The 19065-nt window shown below is 44.6% G+C and overlaps 1 protein-coding gene across 1 annotated transcript in view; it reads right to left on the reverse strand.

The window, feature by feature from the left end:
- NOX4 (NADPH oxidase 4) overlaps nt 1–19065 on the reverse strand; it is a 157973-nt gene that overhangs the window by 130646 nt on the left and 8262 nt on the right. Inside the window, exons 2-4 of the mRNA XM_058186635.1 lie at nt 12711–12806; nt 7907–8017; nt 5561–5645 (exon numbers count right to left, since the gene is read on the reverse strand). Coding sequence (XP_058042618.1) covers nt 5561–5645; nt 7907–8017; nt 12711–12806 — 292 coding nt within the window. The remainder of the gene's footprint in view (nt 1–5560; nt 5646–7906; nt 8018–12710; nt 12807–19065) is intronic.

Consider the following 19065-nt stretch of genomic DNA (forward strand, 5'->3'; position numbering starts at 1 on the left):
AGCACCTCTGGCTGTACTTTCTACATGAATTCTTGACTCTTAAGTCCAATTGTGGGACAAAACCTGGAAACATAGGGCTGTTGTGTGACAGTTGCTAACAGTGTTTCAAACCAACCATGACCTGATACTTGCAGGACAAGAAGCAATTGTTCTGGTCCACATGCAGCCTGCGGAGGTAGCAGAGGAGTCGGACAGTGAGGAGGCTTTGGGGGGGACCATGGGAAGGCCTGGACGAGGGCTCTGCATAGGAGGCAGACATGGGACCAGGGCCATCTGGGAGCAATATGCGGACTCTGGAGCCTCCAGAGGTGGACAGCAGAGAGGAAGAGGAACAGGAGGAGCTTGTTCCTAGTGCACGCATGTGAAGAGCTGCCATAAGGCAAGAGCAGCTAAAGCAAAAAGGACGACTCGGGAGTAAGACCAGGAGATGATTGGCCCCTCCCGTAAGGCTTAAAAGAACAGCAACGGATCTTGGGCTCTTTGTAGGAAAGCAATGTTTCTACATTGATTTCTAGTCAGGGTCTCTTGTTTCTGAACTTCGTGGGGCTTTGCTAAGAAAAGCCTTTGGCAGGGTGCCAAACAAGACAAAGTGATAAAGCCGAAGGACTTTTTTCTGAAGGACTTTGTTTTGGACTTAATTTGGACTAAGCTGAAAATGAAGTAATTCTCAGCTGTTCTAATAAAATATGTTTGTTTAGGACTGATTGTGTCTGGTAATAACTACTTGGGCCTAAGTCACAACAGCAATGGATGGAAACTAATCAAGGAGAAACCCAGTGGTGGGATTCAAATAATTTAACAATCAGTTCTCTGCCCTAATGACCAGCTGGATAGGCGTGGCTTGGTAGTCATGTGACCTGTGGGCGTGGCCAATTCAATGTCACTCATATCAATGGGCGCTTCACCTTAGCTGTTACAATGTAATAAGGGTTAACCCAAGAGGCAGTTTCTGTAAGCAGGGCAATAAGGCTAGAGACACCACCAGAATGTTTCCTTCCTGCCTTCCTTACAGGATTAGCCCTGTAAAGTGGGAAAAAAAACAAAAGGAGATTTCTTCCAACAACTGGTTCTCCGAACTGTTTAGAAAGTTAACAACCGGTTCTCCCGAATAGGTGTCAACTGGCTGAATCCCACTACTGGAGAGACCCAATCTACAACTAAGGAGAAAATTTCCTGAGAATGAGAACAATTAATCCGTGGAACAGTTTGCTTTCAGAAGTTGCTGAATTCTCCAAAACTGGAAGTTTTTAAGAAGAGATTGGACAACCATTTGTCTGAAATGATATAAGGTTTCCTACTTGAATAGGGGGTTAGACTAGAAGACCTCCAAGGTCCCTTCCCACATTGTTATACTGTTATTTTTAGTCGAGTGCTTTCCCTTTTTATCCTCCCTTTTTTTTCTCGCTTTCCACTTTCCTTGCCTCTCTCCCTTCTCTCTCATTTTTTTACCTCTTGGAATAAGCCAGCTCAGTTTTAGGATTCAGTTTGAAATCCTATTTTTGCAAGCCTTTGCCTTGACCTCTCAAAGGGTCTTCCTACGGTTTTGTGTGTAATGTACCAGGGGTCCAATTAATTTTGGATAGCTCTTCTCTTTGCCTGTTTCTAAGTGGCTTGGTACTCAAGGGTATTTAACTGACTATCCCTGTTCAGTTCAAAATGGAAAGCTAGAGAACAGGGGATAACCTGTGTGTTCTGAGTTTCCAAGTGAGGTCTTTGGGGTCCCTATTAGTCAGAAACTGGGATTACTGTGTAAGTGTTTCTTTTTGTTACAGTCATCTGAATTCGCCTCTTCGTATTTAAAATGACTCACTGTATTTCTGTGCACCTAAAACTCTTCAAAAAGCAAATTACATCTACTAGCTATTGCTATGCTTGTTGTGGTCCGCCAGCAGCCTGCGGAGCTGGCAACCGAGTCAGACAGCGATGAGGCTGAGGAAGAACATGGGCCAGTCCTGGAGGCTGGGGAAAGCCCGAATGAAGGCTCTGCATCAGAGGCAGAGATGGGGCCAGGGCCATCGGGGAGTGAGGTGCGGACTCCAGAACCTCCAGAGGTGGACAGCTGAGAGGCAGAGGAACAGGAGGAGCCTGTTCCTAATGCACGCATGAGAAGAGCTGCCAGAAGGCAAGAGTAGCTAAAGCAAAGAGGATGATTCGGGAGTAGGGCCAAGAGATGATTGGCCCTTCCCATAAAGCTTAAAAGACCAGCAACGGCATTTGGCTCTTTGCCGGAAAACAATGTTGATAGCTTTTTTCTTGTCGCCTTTGTTTCAGTGTCTTCTGAACTTTTGCCAAGAAAGGCCTTTGGCAGTTTGCCTAATTGGACCAAGGTTGGTGATAGGACTGAGGAATTATGTTGGGAGGAATTTGCTTTAATTTAGTTGGACTATGCTGAGAATGAGTTAATTCTCAGCTGTTCAAATAAAGTTAGCTTTTACACTGACTGAGTTTCCTACTACCTACCTGGGCCCGGGTCACAACAACGCTTCCCAATTTGGTGCCGGTAGCAAATTCTGCATGTTTGAAATGTAAAAGGTTGAGGAAGGTGGATGCAGAAGAGAAGAAAATGCCATGTGATGGGTGGCATAAATAAATTTAATGAATAAAAAAAATAGATAAATAAGAAAGGACTCTTCACAAAGCTATGCCAAGCGGTAGCAAAAGTGAAAACTGGGCACGTTTCAGATCACAGCAAATAGAATCAAATTTGCAAATGTGGAGTTAACCCAACTTTTTTTTTTAAGGTGTTGGGAATGAAGGACAAAAATGGCTGAACAGAATAACAGAGTTGGAAGGGACCTTGGAGGTTTTCTAGTCCAACCCCCTGCTCAGGCAGAAAACCCTATACCATTTATGGCCAATGGCTGTCCAGTCTCTTCTTAAAAACCTCCAGTGCTGGAGCATTCACAACCTTAATTGTTCTAACTATCTAACTAACTTCACCTTAGTTCTAAGTTGTTTCTCTCCTTGATTAGTTTCCATCCATTGCTTCTTGTCCTGCCTCGAGAATAGCTTGACTCCCTCTTCTTTGTGACAGCACCCGAGATATGAGAGCACTGCTACTACGAACTTAATGCACCTACTTTGTATTTTTTAAGACATTGGGAAATCACTCTGCCAAATGTTGATAGTGCAACTTTAGCCAATTCCAGGCGGTTCCCAAAAAATAGCTGGAGACAGCAAGGAGAGGAAATTAGGTCATTCCTTGTCTGCCCCCCACCTCGTAGGAACTACCAAGGGATTCCCAAAAAATATGGAAATGAACTATATATATATATATATATATATATAGTAAAGGTAAAGGTTCCCTTTGCACATATGTGCTAGTCATTCCTGACTCTAGGGGGCAGTGCTCATCTCCATTTCAAAGCTGAAGAGCCAGCACTGTCTCCATGGTCGTGTGGCCAGCATGACTCAACACCAAAGGCGCACGGAACGCTGTTACCTTCCCACCAAAGATGGTCCCTATATTTCTACTTGCATTTTTTACATGCTTTCAAACTGCTAGGTTGGCAGAAGGTGAGACAAGTAGCAGGAGCTCACCCCGTTACGCGGCACTAAGGATTCGAACCCCTGAACTGCCGACCCTTTCGATCGACAAGCTCAGCGTCTTAGCCACTGAGCCACTGCATCTCTCATACATACTATACGAGCAAGTAAAGAAATTCAATGAAACCAGACAGTGATGAGACCTCATCTGACAGGTGTCAAGTATCCAGCAGAGTCTGCTCAGCCCTTGCTGAACAAAATGGGATACCTCGACTCAGGGCAATTTAACAATTCAATTCAATTATTTAAAATAAATGAAAAATGGTTTTCATTTTTGTCATTCACATTTCACTCTGTCCCCCACCCCGCCCCCCTTTTGTATCCTTTTTTTAATGATTCCATTCCATGATTTCTTAGTGTAACTCTTGTCCCGCAGTGATTTGTCCCGTGGCCAGCTGGCTACGGCAAATTGATGGGGGCCAGTTGGCCATGGTAAGCTGGCTGTACTAAGTTGGCCACGGTGAATCGTCATTGACCTCTTGCTGAATCAGTATTTGTGGTGCTGGATCAAAATAGTTTGTGGACAAACTTTCCACAAGATTTTCATTGCTGTTTTCTGATTACCGCCCAAAAGTTTTCCTGATGCTCTCAAAAGATCTTTTCCACCTAGCTGCTGTTACAAAACTAGAGGTAGTCTTCAACTTACAACCATTCACTGTGACCATTTGAAGTTACAACGGCAATGAAAAAAGGGACTATTACTGGGGGTTTTTTTTCCACACTTATGACCATTGCAGCAGCTGACAGTTGCAGTGTCCCAGGGCAGTGGTGGGATTCAGCCGGTTCGCATAGGTTCGGTAGAACCGGTAGCTAACTTTTTGTGTAGTTTGGTGAACCGGCTGAATAGTATGCCTTGCCATGCCTCGCCATGCCTCACCCCTCCCCATCCAGCCACTCCTTGCCTCACCGACCACCTGCTTGCCCGGCTGGGTGGCGGGGCAAGTAGCTGGGCATGACAAGGAGTAGCTGGGAATGTTGTGGTCCGTCAGCAGCCTACGGAGTTGGCAACGGAGTCGGACAGCGATGAGGCTGAGGTGAGGCCAGGGCCATTGGGAAGTGAGGTGAGGACTCCACAATCTCCAGAGACTGATAGTAGTGAGGCAGAGGAACAGGAGAAGCCTGTTCCTAATGCACGCATGAGAAGAGCTGCCAGAAGGCAAGAGCAGCTCAAGCAAAGAGGTCGACTCGGGAGTAGGGCCAAGAGATGATTTGCCCCTCCCATAAGGTTTAATAACAGAACAGCACCAGCATTTCAGCTTTGCCGGAAAACAATGTAGTAGCTGCGTCTTCTGCTTCATCTTCTGCTTCGTATACCTCTTTGTTTTTGTGGCTTCTGGACATTTGCCAGGAAGGGCCTTTGGCAGTTTGCCTAATTGGACTAAGGTTTGTGAGATAACTGAGGAATTTGTGTTGGGAGGCATTTGTTTTACTTTGAGTTGAACGATGCTGGGAATGAAGTAAGATGAACTAAGTTTATTACTACCTACTTGGGCCTGGGTCATAACAGGGAGGGGATGGACAAGGCAGGGTCAGGCATGGTGAGAAGAAGCTGGGCGAGGTGAGGTGCCCATCGATGTGAGTGATGTCGAGTTGGCCACACCCACCTAATCACATGATCACCCAACCACGTCTACCCAGCTGGTCATTAGGGCAGAGAACCATTTGTTAAATTATCTGAATCCCACCACTGTCTCAGGGTCATGTGATCCATTTCTGTGACATTTGGACAATCAAAGTCAATAGGGAAGCCAGATTCATTTAACAACCGTGTTGCTAATTTTAACAACTGCAGTGATTTCCTTAACGACTGTGGCCAGAAAGGTCATAAAATAGGGCAAACCCCATTGAATAACTATGTCGCTTAGCAATGGAAATTTTGGGCTGAATTGTGGTCCAGGTCCACCTGTATGAACGTGCCAATTTAAAAGCAAGAAATCTAGAACAGCAAGAGTGCTTAGACTTATATACCGCTTCATATATAAGAATTAAGTTCTTTGATGCCGGAGGAACGAACCTGAAAAGATGCATACAGTCAGTCCACAGGTCACATGGAAAGCCTTGCTCTTATCTAACAGCCTCCTAGCTTTTCGGCTGGGCAACTGGAAAAGAAAGAATGCAGAGCCATCTCTTAAACAGTCCTTTCCCAAAATGTTTCATTTGGGGTAACAATGAACGCTGAGATCAGGGGTGAAATCCAGCAGGTTCTGACAGGGTTCTGGAGAACCAGTAGCGGACATTTTGAGCTGTTCAGAGAACCAGCAAGTACCACCTCTGGCTGGCCCCAGAGTGGGGTGGGAATGGGGATTTTGCAATGTTCTTCCGGTAGGAGTGGGGAGGGAATGGGGATTTTGCAGTATTCTTCCTGCGGGAGTGGGATGGGAATGGGGATTTTGCCATATTCTTCCCGCGGGAGTGGGGAAGGAATGGGGATTTTGCAGTATCTTTCCCCTGCCACGCCCACCAAGCCAAGCCACGCCCACCAAGCAGAATCAGTAGTAAAAAAAAAATGGATTTCACCACTGGCTGAGATATGTAAGTAAAACCCAGCACAAAGTTCTAGAGCAGGCGTGTCAAACTCAAGCTCTGTGGGCCGGATCCAGCCTGCAGGGTGCTCAGATCTGGCCCACGGGGACGCCCTGGAAACAGCGAAGGACTGGCCTGCGGCGCCAGCGAAAACAGAGCTCATATATTATATGCCTCCTGCAGCCCTCTGCCAGCAAAAACGGAGCTCGGGAGGCTGTGCGCGGCCCTCCCAAGCTCCATTTTCATTGGCAGACCACTCGGGCCACCACAGGCACCTCTGACATGAGTGACGTTGAGCTGGCCACGCCTACCCTGGCCACGTCCACCCGCCCCCCCCGCCCCCAAAGTCAAACACAACCCTCCATGAAATTGAGTTTGACACCTCTGTTCTAGGGATCGCCCCATTTTAAGCAACAGACAGATCCCATCAATTAAAAGCCAGCAATAAAGTCAAGAATGCAATAAAACCTACTTATCCATTATATTTGTATACCAGCATAATCATAGAACAGTGGGGCCGCTTAAAAATGCATTGCAAACTGTCAATCACAGCCACACTGCCCTGTTATAGACTAATGCAGGTAGTCCTCTACTTATAACTATAATGGAGCCTGGCATTACATGGCAGTCGTAAAGCGGCTTATCGTGAGACTCACCCAATTTTACAAGGTTTTTTTTTTTTTTTGGCAGCAGCCAAATCCATGGTTCTTAAGTGAATGCCACCGAACCAATTGTGGACCATGGCTCGTTTCTGCCGAAATCCAGAAGCAAACACCAGTTTTCATCAACAATGTTGTATATCATGATCACGTGGCCATAGGATGCTACCAACAGTTGTATATTCTCGGCAGTTTTTGAAATAAAATGTGACTGCATGGAGAGGGGGAGGCAGCCATCGGAATTAGGGTTATAACCAGAGGTGGGTTTCAGCAGGTTCTGACCAGTTCTGGAGAACCGGTAGCGGAAATTTTGAGTAGTTCGGAGTAGTTGCTTGTCATCCAGGAAGCTTCTTCAGCTCTGATTGGATGGTGATGAATGGAAGGATCCAGTCAGAGCTGAAGAAGCTTCTTGGATGACAAGCAAAACATCTTCAAAAAAAACCCAAGAAAGTCCAGTTGCCGCTTGAAAAAGCACCTTTGGGGCAGCCTGGATGGCTGAGAATCTCCATTGTCATTCAGCTGGGTTATAAGTAATTTGGGAGGGTTTGTCATAACTTAGAATGGTTGCTAAGTAACCAATCATAAGTGTTCTGACCCAGCTCCCCAAACACAACAAACCCTCTGTAGTTGAAGCAACGATTCCTTTATTCGGAGCATCAGCAGCCCCAGCAAAAAGTTTCTCTCTTATAGCAGGCTAACAAGTCTGTCCAGCCGGGAGATGAATAAATATCTGCCACATCTATTCATCTCCGCCCCCTGCCTTTTATCCCCAGAGCTAGGGTGGGGCTTCACTAACAGTGGTGGCTCTTCTGTCCCAAGGATCAGCCCATAGATTTCCACTGCTCTCCTCTCCTCTGCCTTCTGTGCATCTGTCTGCGCATCAGGCACTGGACCCAGCTGTTCTTCCTCTTCCTCATCAGCCACCTCCAGACCTGGGGGCTGTTCACTCTCCATCTGAGGGCTGACAGATGGCCCAGGCTCTGCCTTTGTCTCTCTCTCTGACAGCTCCATTCCCTCTTCCACCTCGGAGCTCTCAGGTTGCCTTGATGCTGGCCCTGACTCCCATGCCTCCTCCTCCTCTGATTCAGCTGCTGGAGGGGCTGACAGCCGACAGGCCACAACAATAAGTCAAAGACTACCTATACTCTTATGCTCTTATTACCGAAGACTTCTCTTACCTTCCGAGAGCCGCGAAGCAGCGCCAGGAGAACCCGAAGCATGGGCAGCAGGACCAGGCTGCAGTTGAGATTAAGAACAGCAGCGGAGGCTCTGCTGAGACACAACCCTAGCTGAACAGAAATGAAAAGAATCAGGACCCCGATCTCCAAAATATTTTCACCTGAAACAAACGTGCATGTCACATTTTGGGATGGCACCAGGGGTGGGCTTCAAAAATTTTAGCAAGGGGTTCTCTGCCCAATTGCTGGGTGGGCGTGGCCATGGTGGGCGTGGCTCTGGAGGCTTTTCTCGAGCCTCTGGGAGGGCAAAAACAGCCTCCCCAGACTCCAGAGGCCTCTCCCAAGTCTCCATGCGTGCCCTGCACTTACCTGCATCCAAAACAGGCCGTGTGGAGACTCCTGGGAGGGGCGGGGCCAGCCAGGAGTGGGATTTGGAGGTTCTCTGAACTGCACAGAATCTTAGCTAGAAGTTCTCCTGAACCCCCAGCAGCCTACCCCTGGATGGCGCTTGCTGTTAATGGATTCACTTTATGTCATCGTAATTAATTTTTTATTGTGTTTTTTTTTAACCAATGGATGTTTTCCAAAGGTAATTAATTTTTTATTGGGGTTTTTTTTTTTTTACTATGGATTGTTTTCACAGGTTAGTGATGTATTGTAAAAAAAAATTGTGGGGGTGTTAAATCACCAGGAATTCCTCAAGAATTACATGTTGTGCACATCAGATAGTCAAACAGACTGGAAACGAGACAGTGAGCCAGTTTGGGCTAGTGGTTAAGGCACCAGGTTAGAAACCAGGAGATTGTGAGTTCTAGTCCTGCTTTAGGCATGAAATCCAGTCCTTTTCTGTCAGCCAAACTTACCCCACAGGGTAGTTGTGAGGAAAATCGAAGGAGAAAGGAGTATATGAAGTACGTTCACTGCCTTAAAAAGTGTCAGAAGTTGAATAAAAAATCAGACAAATGATGGATGGATAGATTAGATAGATAGATAGAAGAAGAGGAGGAAGAAGAAGAGGAGGAGGAGAAAGAGAAGAAGAGGAGGAGATAATAAGTACAACAGAGAGGCAGACAGATTACGGGCTAGAGACAAAAAGAAAACCTAAACCCTATCTTGCTTTATCTCAGGGATGGGATTAAATTTTATTTTTTTCTTTAAATTTGTCAGCATACTTTCTGTGTGTCTGGTCTTCCAAGTCCTTTCCAAATTTGCTACCACATTCCAGTTTTCGCTGTGATGAAAAAGGAGTCTGAGGAAAACCACAAGGGGAATTGCAATTTTAATAAGCTCTCCTTGGTTTAATATCCATTGCATTTAATGAAGTGTATTTCATTAAGGGGATTCACTTTTGATTAATTTAAAGTTAAGCTAATTCAATCCCCCTCACTTCGATCCTGCTTATTTGGGGGGGGGGGGGAATATCCAGCCCCTCTCTGTCACCACAACCCATCTCACTGGGTTGCTATAGGTCTCCAACCTTGGCAACTTTAAGCCTGGCGGACTTCAACTCCCAGAAATCTGATCCTAGTAGTATTTGTTCAGACACACACTGGCCTGAATTTACACACTACCCTAAAGCTGACTGTAATTTGTTTGGCTTCGGTTTAATAAGTCATATCAAACTTAATCTTTTTGTGCTTTTTAATCCGGCGTGGAGGGGTCGCTCACTATAGGATTTTTCAGCCAATTGTTCTCAATGCAATCGACCATATTTAAAAGAAAATGTAGTTCAATATAATGTGGGAACACAGCCACTGAACTCTGTAGGAATTTATTCCGAAGTTTATATAGATAGAAAGACACACTTTGAAATACAAAAATTCAAAGGAGGCTGGTACTACCTTTTCAGGATAAGATTTTATTAAAAGCTATGAATTTTCATGACCAATGGCTCATTCATCAATTTTAGCCAATGTGTGCTAGTCTGAAAAGGCTTTCTTTTTCTTTCTTTCTTTCTTTCTTTCTTTCTTTCTTTCTTTCTTTCTTTCTTTCTTTCTTTCTTTCTTTCCTTCCTTCCTTCCTTCCTTCCCTTTCTTTCTTTTTTCCTTCCTTCCTTCCTTCCTTCCTTCCTTCCTTCTTTCTCTTTCTTTCTTTTCTTCCTTCCTTCCTTCTTTCCATTCATTAATTTGTATTTATAAAATTTCTATGCTGCCCATACAAGGTTACACAGTTCTTTCTGATTTGGGGCTTTTTTATACTGGCTGCAAACTAGTTTGAAAGAGTTTCATTTATTTAACTGCAGGATACAAGTCATCCTCAATTTACAACCATTCATCTATTGACCCTACAAAGTTCTGACGGTACTTTAAAAACTGACTTATAAACGGCTCCTCCCACTTATGACTGTGGCAGCATCCCAAAAATAACTTGATCAAAATTCAAGCCTTTGGCAACCGCTTTACGATGTTTGCTGCACAATGGGGTTGTGTGACTGTCAACATTCCCAGGGCTGTTTCTGATTAGCAAAGTCGGGGGGGGGGGAAGGTGGATTCGTATAACGACTGCAGGGTTCACTTAGCAACTATAGCCAAAGCAAAAAAAAAAATGGTCATAAAAACCAGGCATGAGTCATTTAACGACTGACATCCTTAGCAACAACAATTCTGCTCCCAGTTGTGATTGTAAGTCAAGGACTATCTATAACAGGGGTCTCCAACCTTGGCAACTTTAAGCATGGTGGACTTCAACTCCCAGAATTCCCCAGCCGGTTGGGGAATTCTGGCAGTTGAAGTCCACCAGGCTTAAAGTGGCCAAGGTTGGAGACCTCTGATCTATAATGCTTCAGCAACCTGATCTATGATCCTGCTTGAAAAAAATCTGTTACTTGCTTCCGACTGAGAGAAAAGAGAACGCAGTCATTGGAAAGAATTTGTTTTTTCCCCCGTTAGCGTCTTTGGTTGTTTTTTTTTTTAATTTTGGAACAAATTTCACAAGGAACTCAAGACAATGAAATTGAAGTGATGCAAACATGCATTTAAAAAATAATAATAACTTGTCCCTCGAGACCTCCACATTAGGAAGGGCTGACGTGGAAGCCCTCAACCGAACAAGCCCACGAAGCTGGTTAATGTGATCGTAACAGAATAACAGAGTTGAAAACAGGGGTGAAATGTAAAATTTGTTACTATCGGTTCTGTGGGCGTGGCTTGGTGGCCGGGGGGGGGGGTAATGGGACTGGGTGGGCATGGCTAACTTTTTTTTTTTTTACTTTTAAAAGCATTTTTTCTACAACCTCTTCGGCGAAAGAGGTTGTAAAAAAATGCTTTTAAAAGCCTCTGATGACCAGGCAACTCAGCTGGGATCACCAGAGGAGCCTTTTAAAAGCTTTTAGAGGGTTCTCACGATCCTAGCTGAGTTGCTTGATCGCCAGAACCTTTTGAAAGCATTTTTTTTTACAACCTCTTCGGCCGAAGAACTTGTGGAAAACATGCTTTTAAAAGGTTCTGACGATCAGACAACTCAGCTGGGATCACCAGAGGAGCCTTTTAAAAGCTTTTTTTTTTCACAACTTCTTCGGCCGACCCACCCAGACACTTCTGTGCATGCACAGAAGCATTGTGTGTGCATGCGCACACCCATGAGCGAACCAGTAGTGACAGGTTTTGAAACATGTCCCTGCATGTGATCACCATTTTTAACCTTCCCAACTGCCTTCCAACACTCGAAGCCAATGGAGGAAGCCAGATTCGCTTAAAGGACAGAATTATTCACTTAACAACTTAGATAGATAGAATAGACTAGCAAAGTTGGAAGGGAACTTGGAGGTCTTCTAGTCCAACCCCCTGCTTAGGTAGGAAACCCTACACCCACTTCAGACAAGTAGTTATCCAGCATCTTCTTAAAAACTTCCAGTGTTGGAGCATTCAAAACTTCTGGAGGCAAGTTGTTCCACTGGTTAATTGTTCTAACTGTCAGGAAATTTCTCCTTAGTTCTAAGTTGCTTCTCTCCTTGATTAGTTTCCACCCATTGCTTCTTGTCTGGCCTTCCGGTGCTTTGGAGAAGAGCTTGACTCCCTCTTCCTTGTGGCAACAGAAGAAGTCCAAGTCTCTCTATTCAAGAGTTCATGTGGCAAATAGCACATCAGTTTGCAGCTGGGAAGAGGAGGAAGGAGTCTGCTTTCCCAGGCTCTTGCAAAGGCATTTTCTCAACTCAAGGGCAGTCCTTTTGTCTTCCCTTGTCTTCCCTTCTCCCTAAATTGGGTGTCAGCAACCTGCAACTCCAGAGCTGCATGCAGCTCTTTGAGCCCACTGCTGTGGCTCCCTGTTGGGTGATTCCACCCCTCGCCCTCCCCTCCCAGTCACTCTCGCCTGGCCTGAGAAGGTAAGGGTAATGGCGGGAGATGGAGAAGCGCCCAGGGGAGAGACAGAGAGATACATAGAGAGGGGGGGAGAGGGAGCGAGGGAGGGAGAGAGATGTCAAAAGGGTTTTGTGGTTTCTGGTTCTCTGCCCTAATGACCAGCTTAGTAGGCGTGGGTAGGGGGTCATGTGACTGGTGGAAATGAGTGAGGTCGAGTTCTCTGACCTAATGACCGGCTTAGTAGGCGTGGCTAGGGGGTCATGTGACTGGTGGAAATGAGTGAGGTTGAGTTGGCCAAGCCTATGCCCACCCAGGTTTTGTGGCTCCCAGTGTTTTCTTTTCTGAGTCAAAATGGCTCTTTGAGTGTTTAAGGTTGCAGACCCCTGCCCTAAACCAAATATCCATCCTCACCCCTTTCCTCAAACAGCCCTAGGAATCTTACATCTTCCTTATTAGCCTCATTGGAATTTCAAGGAAAAGGGAAGAATTCCTCCTGCGCCACTTACCCCCAGCATCTGATGCAAGTAGAAGTACTGCGGTTCACAATAATACAGTCGGAAAGTTTTCCAAAACAATCCTACGTTGAGACAGAGCCAGAGCAGCTGAAGGAGGAAAAAAGAAAGGGAGGGGAGAAAATCCAAGAGTAATTAGAAACCACATGTTCAAAAAAGCAGAAACTTTCTCCCTAATGGACCATACCAGAGGTGGGTTTCAGCAGGTTCTGACCAGTTCTGGAGAACCGGTAATGAAAATTTTGAGTAGTTCGGAGAACCGGTAATAAAAATTCTGACTGGGCCCACCCCCATCTATTCTCTGCCTCCCGACTCCCAGCTGATCGGGAGGAAATGGGGATTTTGCCGTAACCTTCCCCTGGAGTGGGGTAGGAATGAAGATTTTACAGTAACTTTTCCCTGCCACGCCCACCAAGCCATGCCACGCCCACCAAGCCACACCCATAGAACCGGTAGTAAAAAAAATTGAAACCCACCACTGGACCGTACACAAATGATCCGAAACTTGGGAACTGGGCAGAAGAGAAAACATACCCAAAGATTTATTTTAAAAAAATATTTTTAAGGGGAGGGAATGTGCACAGTCTTAACCAGTTGCTTTTGGTGCGTTTCTGATGTTGCCCATAATATATAAAGGTTGAAAGGTGAAAGACTTATGGATAAGAGTTTTAAACCCCACCTTTATTATTTGTATAAATAATTCGAGGGGATGAACGCGCACACAATACTTCTCTCATTTTCTCCACAACGTCAACCCAGTGAGTTGCGGGTTGGGCTGAGAAAGAGGGACTGGTTCGAAGTCACCCAGACAACTTTCATGCCTAAGTAGGACTAGAACTCATGGTCTCAAGTAGGACTAGAACTCATGCCTAAGTAGGACCAGAACTCATCTGGCGATTGGCCGAAAGGCTTGGATGAGTGAGACTCTCCATAGATTAATGGATACGTTAAATAGTCAGAAAAAGTAGGAGAGCCACGTCGGTCGGTATAGTGGTTAAGACAGGGGTGTCTTAACCACTTAACCCTGCGGGGTGCTTAAATCCGGCCCTGCAGGGCCAGGTGGGAAATAGCAAAGGACCAGCCTGCAGTGCCTCTGGCAGCCAAAAGGGGGCATGTAGCCCCCGGGCAGCCCATTTTCAGCCTGGACGGCCTCCTGAAGCACTTTGCTGGCCAAAACAGGCCAAAAACTGGATTTCTTCAAGGGTCGGATCAGCATTGTAGTTCTCCTCCACGGAGCGGTGCGGGGAGGGGCATTTTAGCAGCCCATTTTCATTGGGGGGGGGGTTGAGGCCCCCTTGCGGCTCGTTTTTGGCCTGGACAGCCTCCTGAAGCACTTTGTCGGCCAAAACGGGCCGCTAAAATCAACCCTTGGAATCACGATACCAGAAAGGGTCACTAAGGTCATCAAGTCTGTCCCCCTGCTCTCCTCAGGAATCCACACTTATGTTTATCTGTGGGAATCAGTGGTCCAGGCTCAGCCTGAGGACACCCAACAAGAGTGGATTATGGCCTTGGTAATGAGAATTTGAGTTTGAGAAGCTGAACTGTAATTTAAGAAATGGACTTATGAAATTTGAAGGAATATACAAGTGGGGGGAAAAATTTGAATTTTAGGAGATGGACTAATTTTTAAAATGGACTGTAAGAAGGACGGACATTAAATGTTATGGCAATTGAAGAAATATATGTGATGAAAATTTGAGTTCGAGAAGATGGACTGTAATTTAAGAAATGGACTTATGAAATTTGAAGGAATATACAAGTGGAAAAAAAATTGAATTTGAGAAGATGGATTAATTTTAAAAATGGATTTTAAGAAGAAGTAATATGTGAAGCTGGTACTGCTTCTTTTCTTTTTTATTATTCTTTCCTATCTCTTTATTTTTATTGTGAGGGGATTTAAAGTTTTAAATTTTGGAGGGTGGGAGGTTATGTATATTTTGTATACTTTAGCTTGTGATTGTTGGTCATAATACCCGGTATTTGCTCTGGGAAGTCCGGGGGAGGGGGAGGAGGGGGGAAAGGGAAATGATACATGGATTGATTATTAATGTACAGTAATGTTTGAAGATATGAAATTAAATTTTAAAATGATATTGGGGCTGCCCGACTGCCATTTCAGAAAGAAAAGGAGAGAGGAGTAGAAGGAGGGAAAAAAGTAGGTAGGAAAGAGTTGAGTAGGAGGAGGGGAATAAGAAGGTTAGATAGGGTGGAAGAAGGGAGGAGTGGAGAAGGAGGAGAGGAAGTAGTAAAGTGAAGGAGATGAAGGATGGGAAAGTAGTAGAGGGTAGAGAGGGAGGTTGTGAAGAAAGGAAGTGGCAGTCGAGCAGGCCTGAATCAGTAATAAATAAAATTAATGATTAATGATGGATAATAGTTTGTACATAAATATGATGTTGGAAAATGGAAATAAAAATTATTTAAACGAAGAGTGGATTATGGCCTTAGAAACTTGGTAATTGCTTCTATTGACAAATGGGATGATTCCCACCCAATCATATGAAATGTGTCAAAAGTACTATTTCAGGAATACAGTACAGAACTCCCAGGAAATGCTTACGATCCCATGTCTTCTTGCTCCAGAAGGATACTGAAACCCCTCTTCCACTGCCAAGTGAATTGAGTGATTTGAATGTCCCCACAACAGAAATCTGGGTGAACTTAATTTGACCTGATGCATAATGGATCTGTTAAAGAGTCCTAACCACTCTGGTTAAATGAGTAGATCAACTGATCTGAAAAGTTCCCACAATACATCCACTAACTTAACTTATGCTTTCTTTATTCATGGTCTATCAGAATTGCATTAAATAGAATTCCCTTGGATTGACTGGGACAAATGACACTCTGGGCATTCACACAACTCACTAATTCCACCACTAATCTAATTAAATGTGTTGTGGGAACAGCTCCATTTCTTTAGATTCCCAGGCTTTGGTTTTGATCAGTTAAAGAGGGGAGCTTCTCCTTCCTATCTTGCTCATCGCCATAACCAATCTCAATTTTTCAACTTGATTAGTGTGACTTGAGGTAGAGATATATTCTTCTCCAAGTTCTAATTCTCATCTTTGGTTCGGTAACCCACAAGCAGGGGAGGAATTCAGCCAGTTCAGACCGGTTTGAGCGAACCGGAATGTTAATTTTACATCTGGTTCACTGAACCAGTAGTTTCAAGAACTGGCTGGCCCCGCCCCACCCACCCCTCCCAAGAGTCTCCATACGGCCCATTTTGGATGCCAGGTAAGTGCAGCACCTACACAGAGACTCTGGGAGGGCGAAAAATGGGCCTCCCAGAACTTCCAGAAGTCCAGAAATGGGCCCGTTTCGCCCTCCTAGAAGCTCAAGGAAAGTCTCTGGAGCTTGGGGAGGGCCAAATCAACCCCCACCCCACCCCCATCATAGTGCAGGAGGTTGAGTAGGCCACACCCACCATGGCTACACCCACCCAGTGGTTGGCAGAGGTTCTCTTCCGGCAGAGAACCAGTTGCTAAAATTTTTCAATCCCACCCCTGCCCACAAGTCATTAACTCTTAAAGAATCTAGGTATCTCAGTAAAACCTTCATGAAGGATTATTATGGAAGTCCATCTTGGAACTGCACTAGAAAAATAGAAGATCTTAAGATCTTTGCAGAAACTTCCTTCCCCCTATACGTAGTACATTTAGTCCTCAATTTACAACATTAAGGGACGGTTCAAAGTTACAATAGTACTGAAAATGGTGACTTATGAATGTTTTCCACACTTATGACCATTGAAGCATCCTCATGATCCCAAGATCAAAACTGAAGTGTTAATACTAATTTACAATGCCTCTGTAAGACCACAATTCGAATACTGCAACCACTTTTGGTTGCAATGATATAAAAAAAGATGTTGAGACTCTAGAAAAGAGTACAGAGAAGGGCGACCAAGATGATAAGGAAACTGGAGGCTAAAACATATGAAGAACGGTTGCTGGAATTGAGCATGTCTAGTTTAATGGAAAGATGAACTAGGGGGTGACATGATAGCAGTGTTCCAATTATCTAAGGGGTTGCCATAAAGAAGAGGGAGTCAACCTACTCTCCAAAGCACTTGAAGGCAGGACAAGAAGCAATGGATGAGAATTAATCAAGGAGAGAAGCAATCTAGAATGCAAGAGAAATTTCCTGACAGTTAAAGCAATTAATCAATGGAACGACTTGCCTCCAGAACTTGTGAATGCCCCAACACTGGAGGTTTTTAAGAAGAGATTGGACAACCTTTGTCTGAAATGGCATAGGGTTTCCTGCCGGAACAGGGGGTTGTACTAGAAGACCTGCAAGGTTCCTTCCAACTCTGTTATTCTGCGGGGTCTTTTATGATCTCTTGAGTTTTCTAGCACTGATGATGTTACCTGGTTTGGATAATGAAACAGCTACAAGAAAACAACCAAGCTCAGAGAGCAGATGCTGCATCGTGATGTCACAATGAATATTTATTCATTTGAAACCTGTTCCTCCAGATGTGCATACTTCCACCGGCATCTTGTAATTGTCATTAAGGAACATTCCTATTGACTAGGTACCATCCAGTAGGTGTCGTATGCAAAGAAACACGCCTCATAGCTTTCTAAACCGTCTCCCAATTTGCGCCAACATGGGAACAGGAGAAAAAAGGTTAAACATCCTTATCCCACATTGTGAAATTCTAATAGAGACTGTTTACCCATCTACCCTGCCACCGTTTGCCTCCCATCGACCTGTGTGCTCCCATAGGGAGGGCCTCCTCAGGGTGCCGTCAGCCAAACAATGTCGGCTGGCGACCCCCAGGGGGAGAGCCTTCTCTGTGGGGGCACCTACCCTCTGGAATGAGCTTCCCCCAGGACTTCGACAGCTCCCTGACCTCCGGACCTTCCGTCGCGAGCTGAAGACGTACTTATTCTTCCGTGCAGGACTGGCGTAAAACTATTAGTAATTTTAATTGGGTTTTTTATGGTTTTAATGTGTATTTTAATTAATGGGCCAAATTGAATAGGTTTTTTAAATGGGTTTTTAGCTGTATATTGTATGTTTTTATTGTGTTTTACCTGGCTGTAAACCGCCCTGAGTCCTTCAGGAGAAGGGCGGTATAGAAATTAAATTATTCTATTCTATTCTATTCTACCCTTCCAGAGGTGGTATTCAGCCAATTAGGACCGGTTCAGGCGAACCGGTAGCGGAAATCGCAGGCCCTGGTTCTATGCCATCCTATTTAGGCACATTTTTGAAGCCGGGCAAATGTGCGGAAGGCGCACGTGTGAGCAAAGTGCATGCACGGAAGGCTGGGCGCATGTGCAGAAGGAGCACACATGAAGCAAGCGAGTGTGCGCACGGCACGGGCAGTGAACCGGTGGTAACAAAATGTGAAACCAACCACTGCACCCTTCCGACTTTATAATAGTTGGCACGGAGCCGTATAAAATTCCCCCCACTATCTGATGAGGTCTACATGCATGTTATTTAAGAGAGTTTTCAGAAGTTTTGCTTAATTTGACATCTTTGGTAAGCATCTCTGCCCAAAATGGTTTTAATTTTGAAATGCTGCAACTCCAAGCATTTGGTCATCTTAACTGAATTGTATCCATGTTCTGGAATCGTTCGAAGAAAACAATGGAAATTTGGGATGCACGTTTTGTAAATAAACTGCCTGTTTTGCAAGGGAAACCATGACCTCCTGGACTTTTTTTTTTTTTAAAAAGTACGTTACAATCGGTTGGATTCCCAATATGCTAGATCATAACTCAAGAGTTTACAAACAATAATGCTTGGCTCGGAATGCTAACCCAAACCACATTAAACCACCAGATGACTTTAGGATGAGATAGGCATCGAGTTTAGGATTCCATCTACCCCAATTTTCCAAAGAAAAAAGTCCACCCTACATCTAGGGGGAATCCCAGGTTAGAATAGAATAGAATAGAATAGAATAGAATTTTATTGGCCAAGTGTGATTGGACACACAAGGAATTTGTCTTGGTGCATATGCTCTCAGTGTACATAAAAGAAAAGATACGTTCATCAAGGTACAACATTTACAACACAATTGATGATCAATATATCAATATAAACCATAAGGATTGCCAGCAACAAGTTATAGTCATACAGTCATAAGTGGAAGTCATGTCTAATCTACAGTCTTTAGTCTGGACTGATGACATCATTTTCCAATATTTTAAGGAGAGGATTTTTCAGCAGTTGCTAATGCAATACAAACAGAATAACAGAGTTGGACGGGACTTTGGAGGTCTTCTAGTCCAGCCCCCTGCTCAAGCATTAGACAAAAAAATAAAGTGCTTTGCCAGGTGGATTATGCTCTTCTGAAACTAATAAACCCTCCCCACAAGAAAAG

This window comes from Ahaetulla prasina, chromosome 5 (assembly GCF_028640845.1).
Source record: "Ahaetulla prasina isolate Xishuangbanna chromosome 5, ASM2864084v1, whole genome shotgun sequence".
Taxonomy (NCBI): Eukaryota; Metazoa; Chordata; class Lepidosauria; order Squamata; family Colubridae; genus Ahaetulla; species Ahaetulla prasina.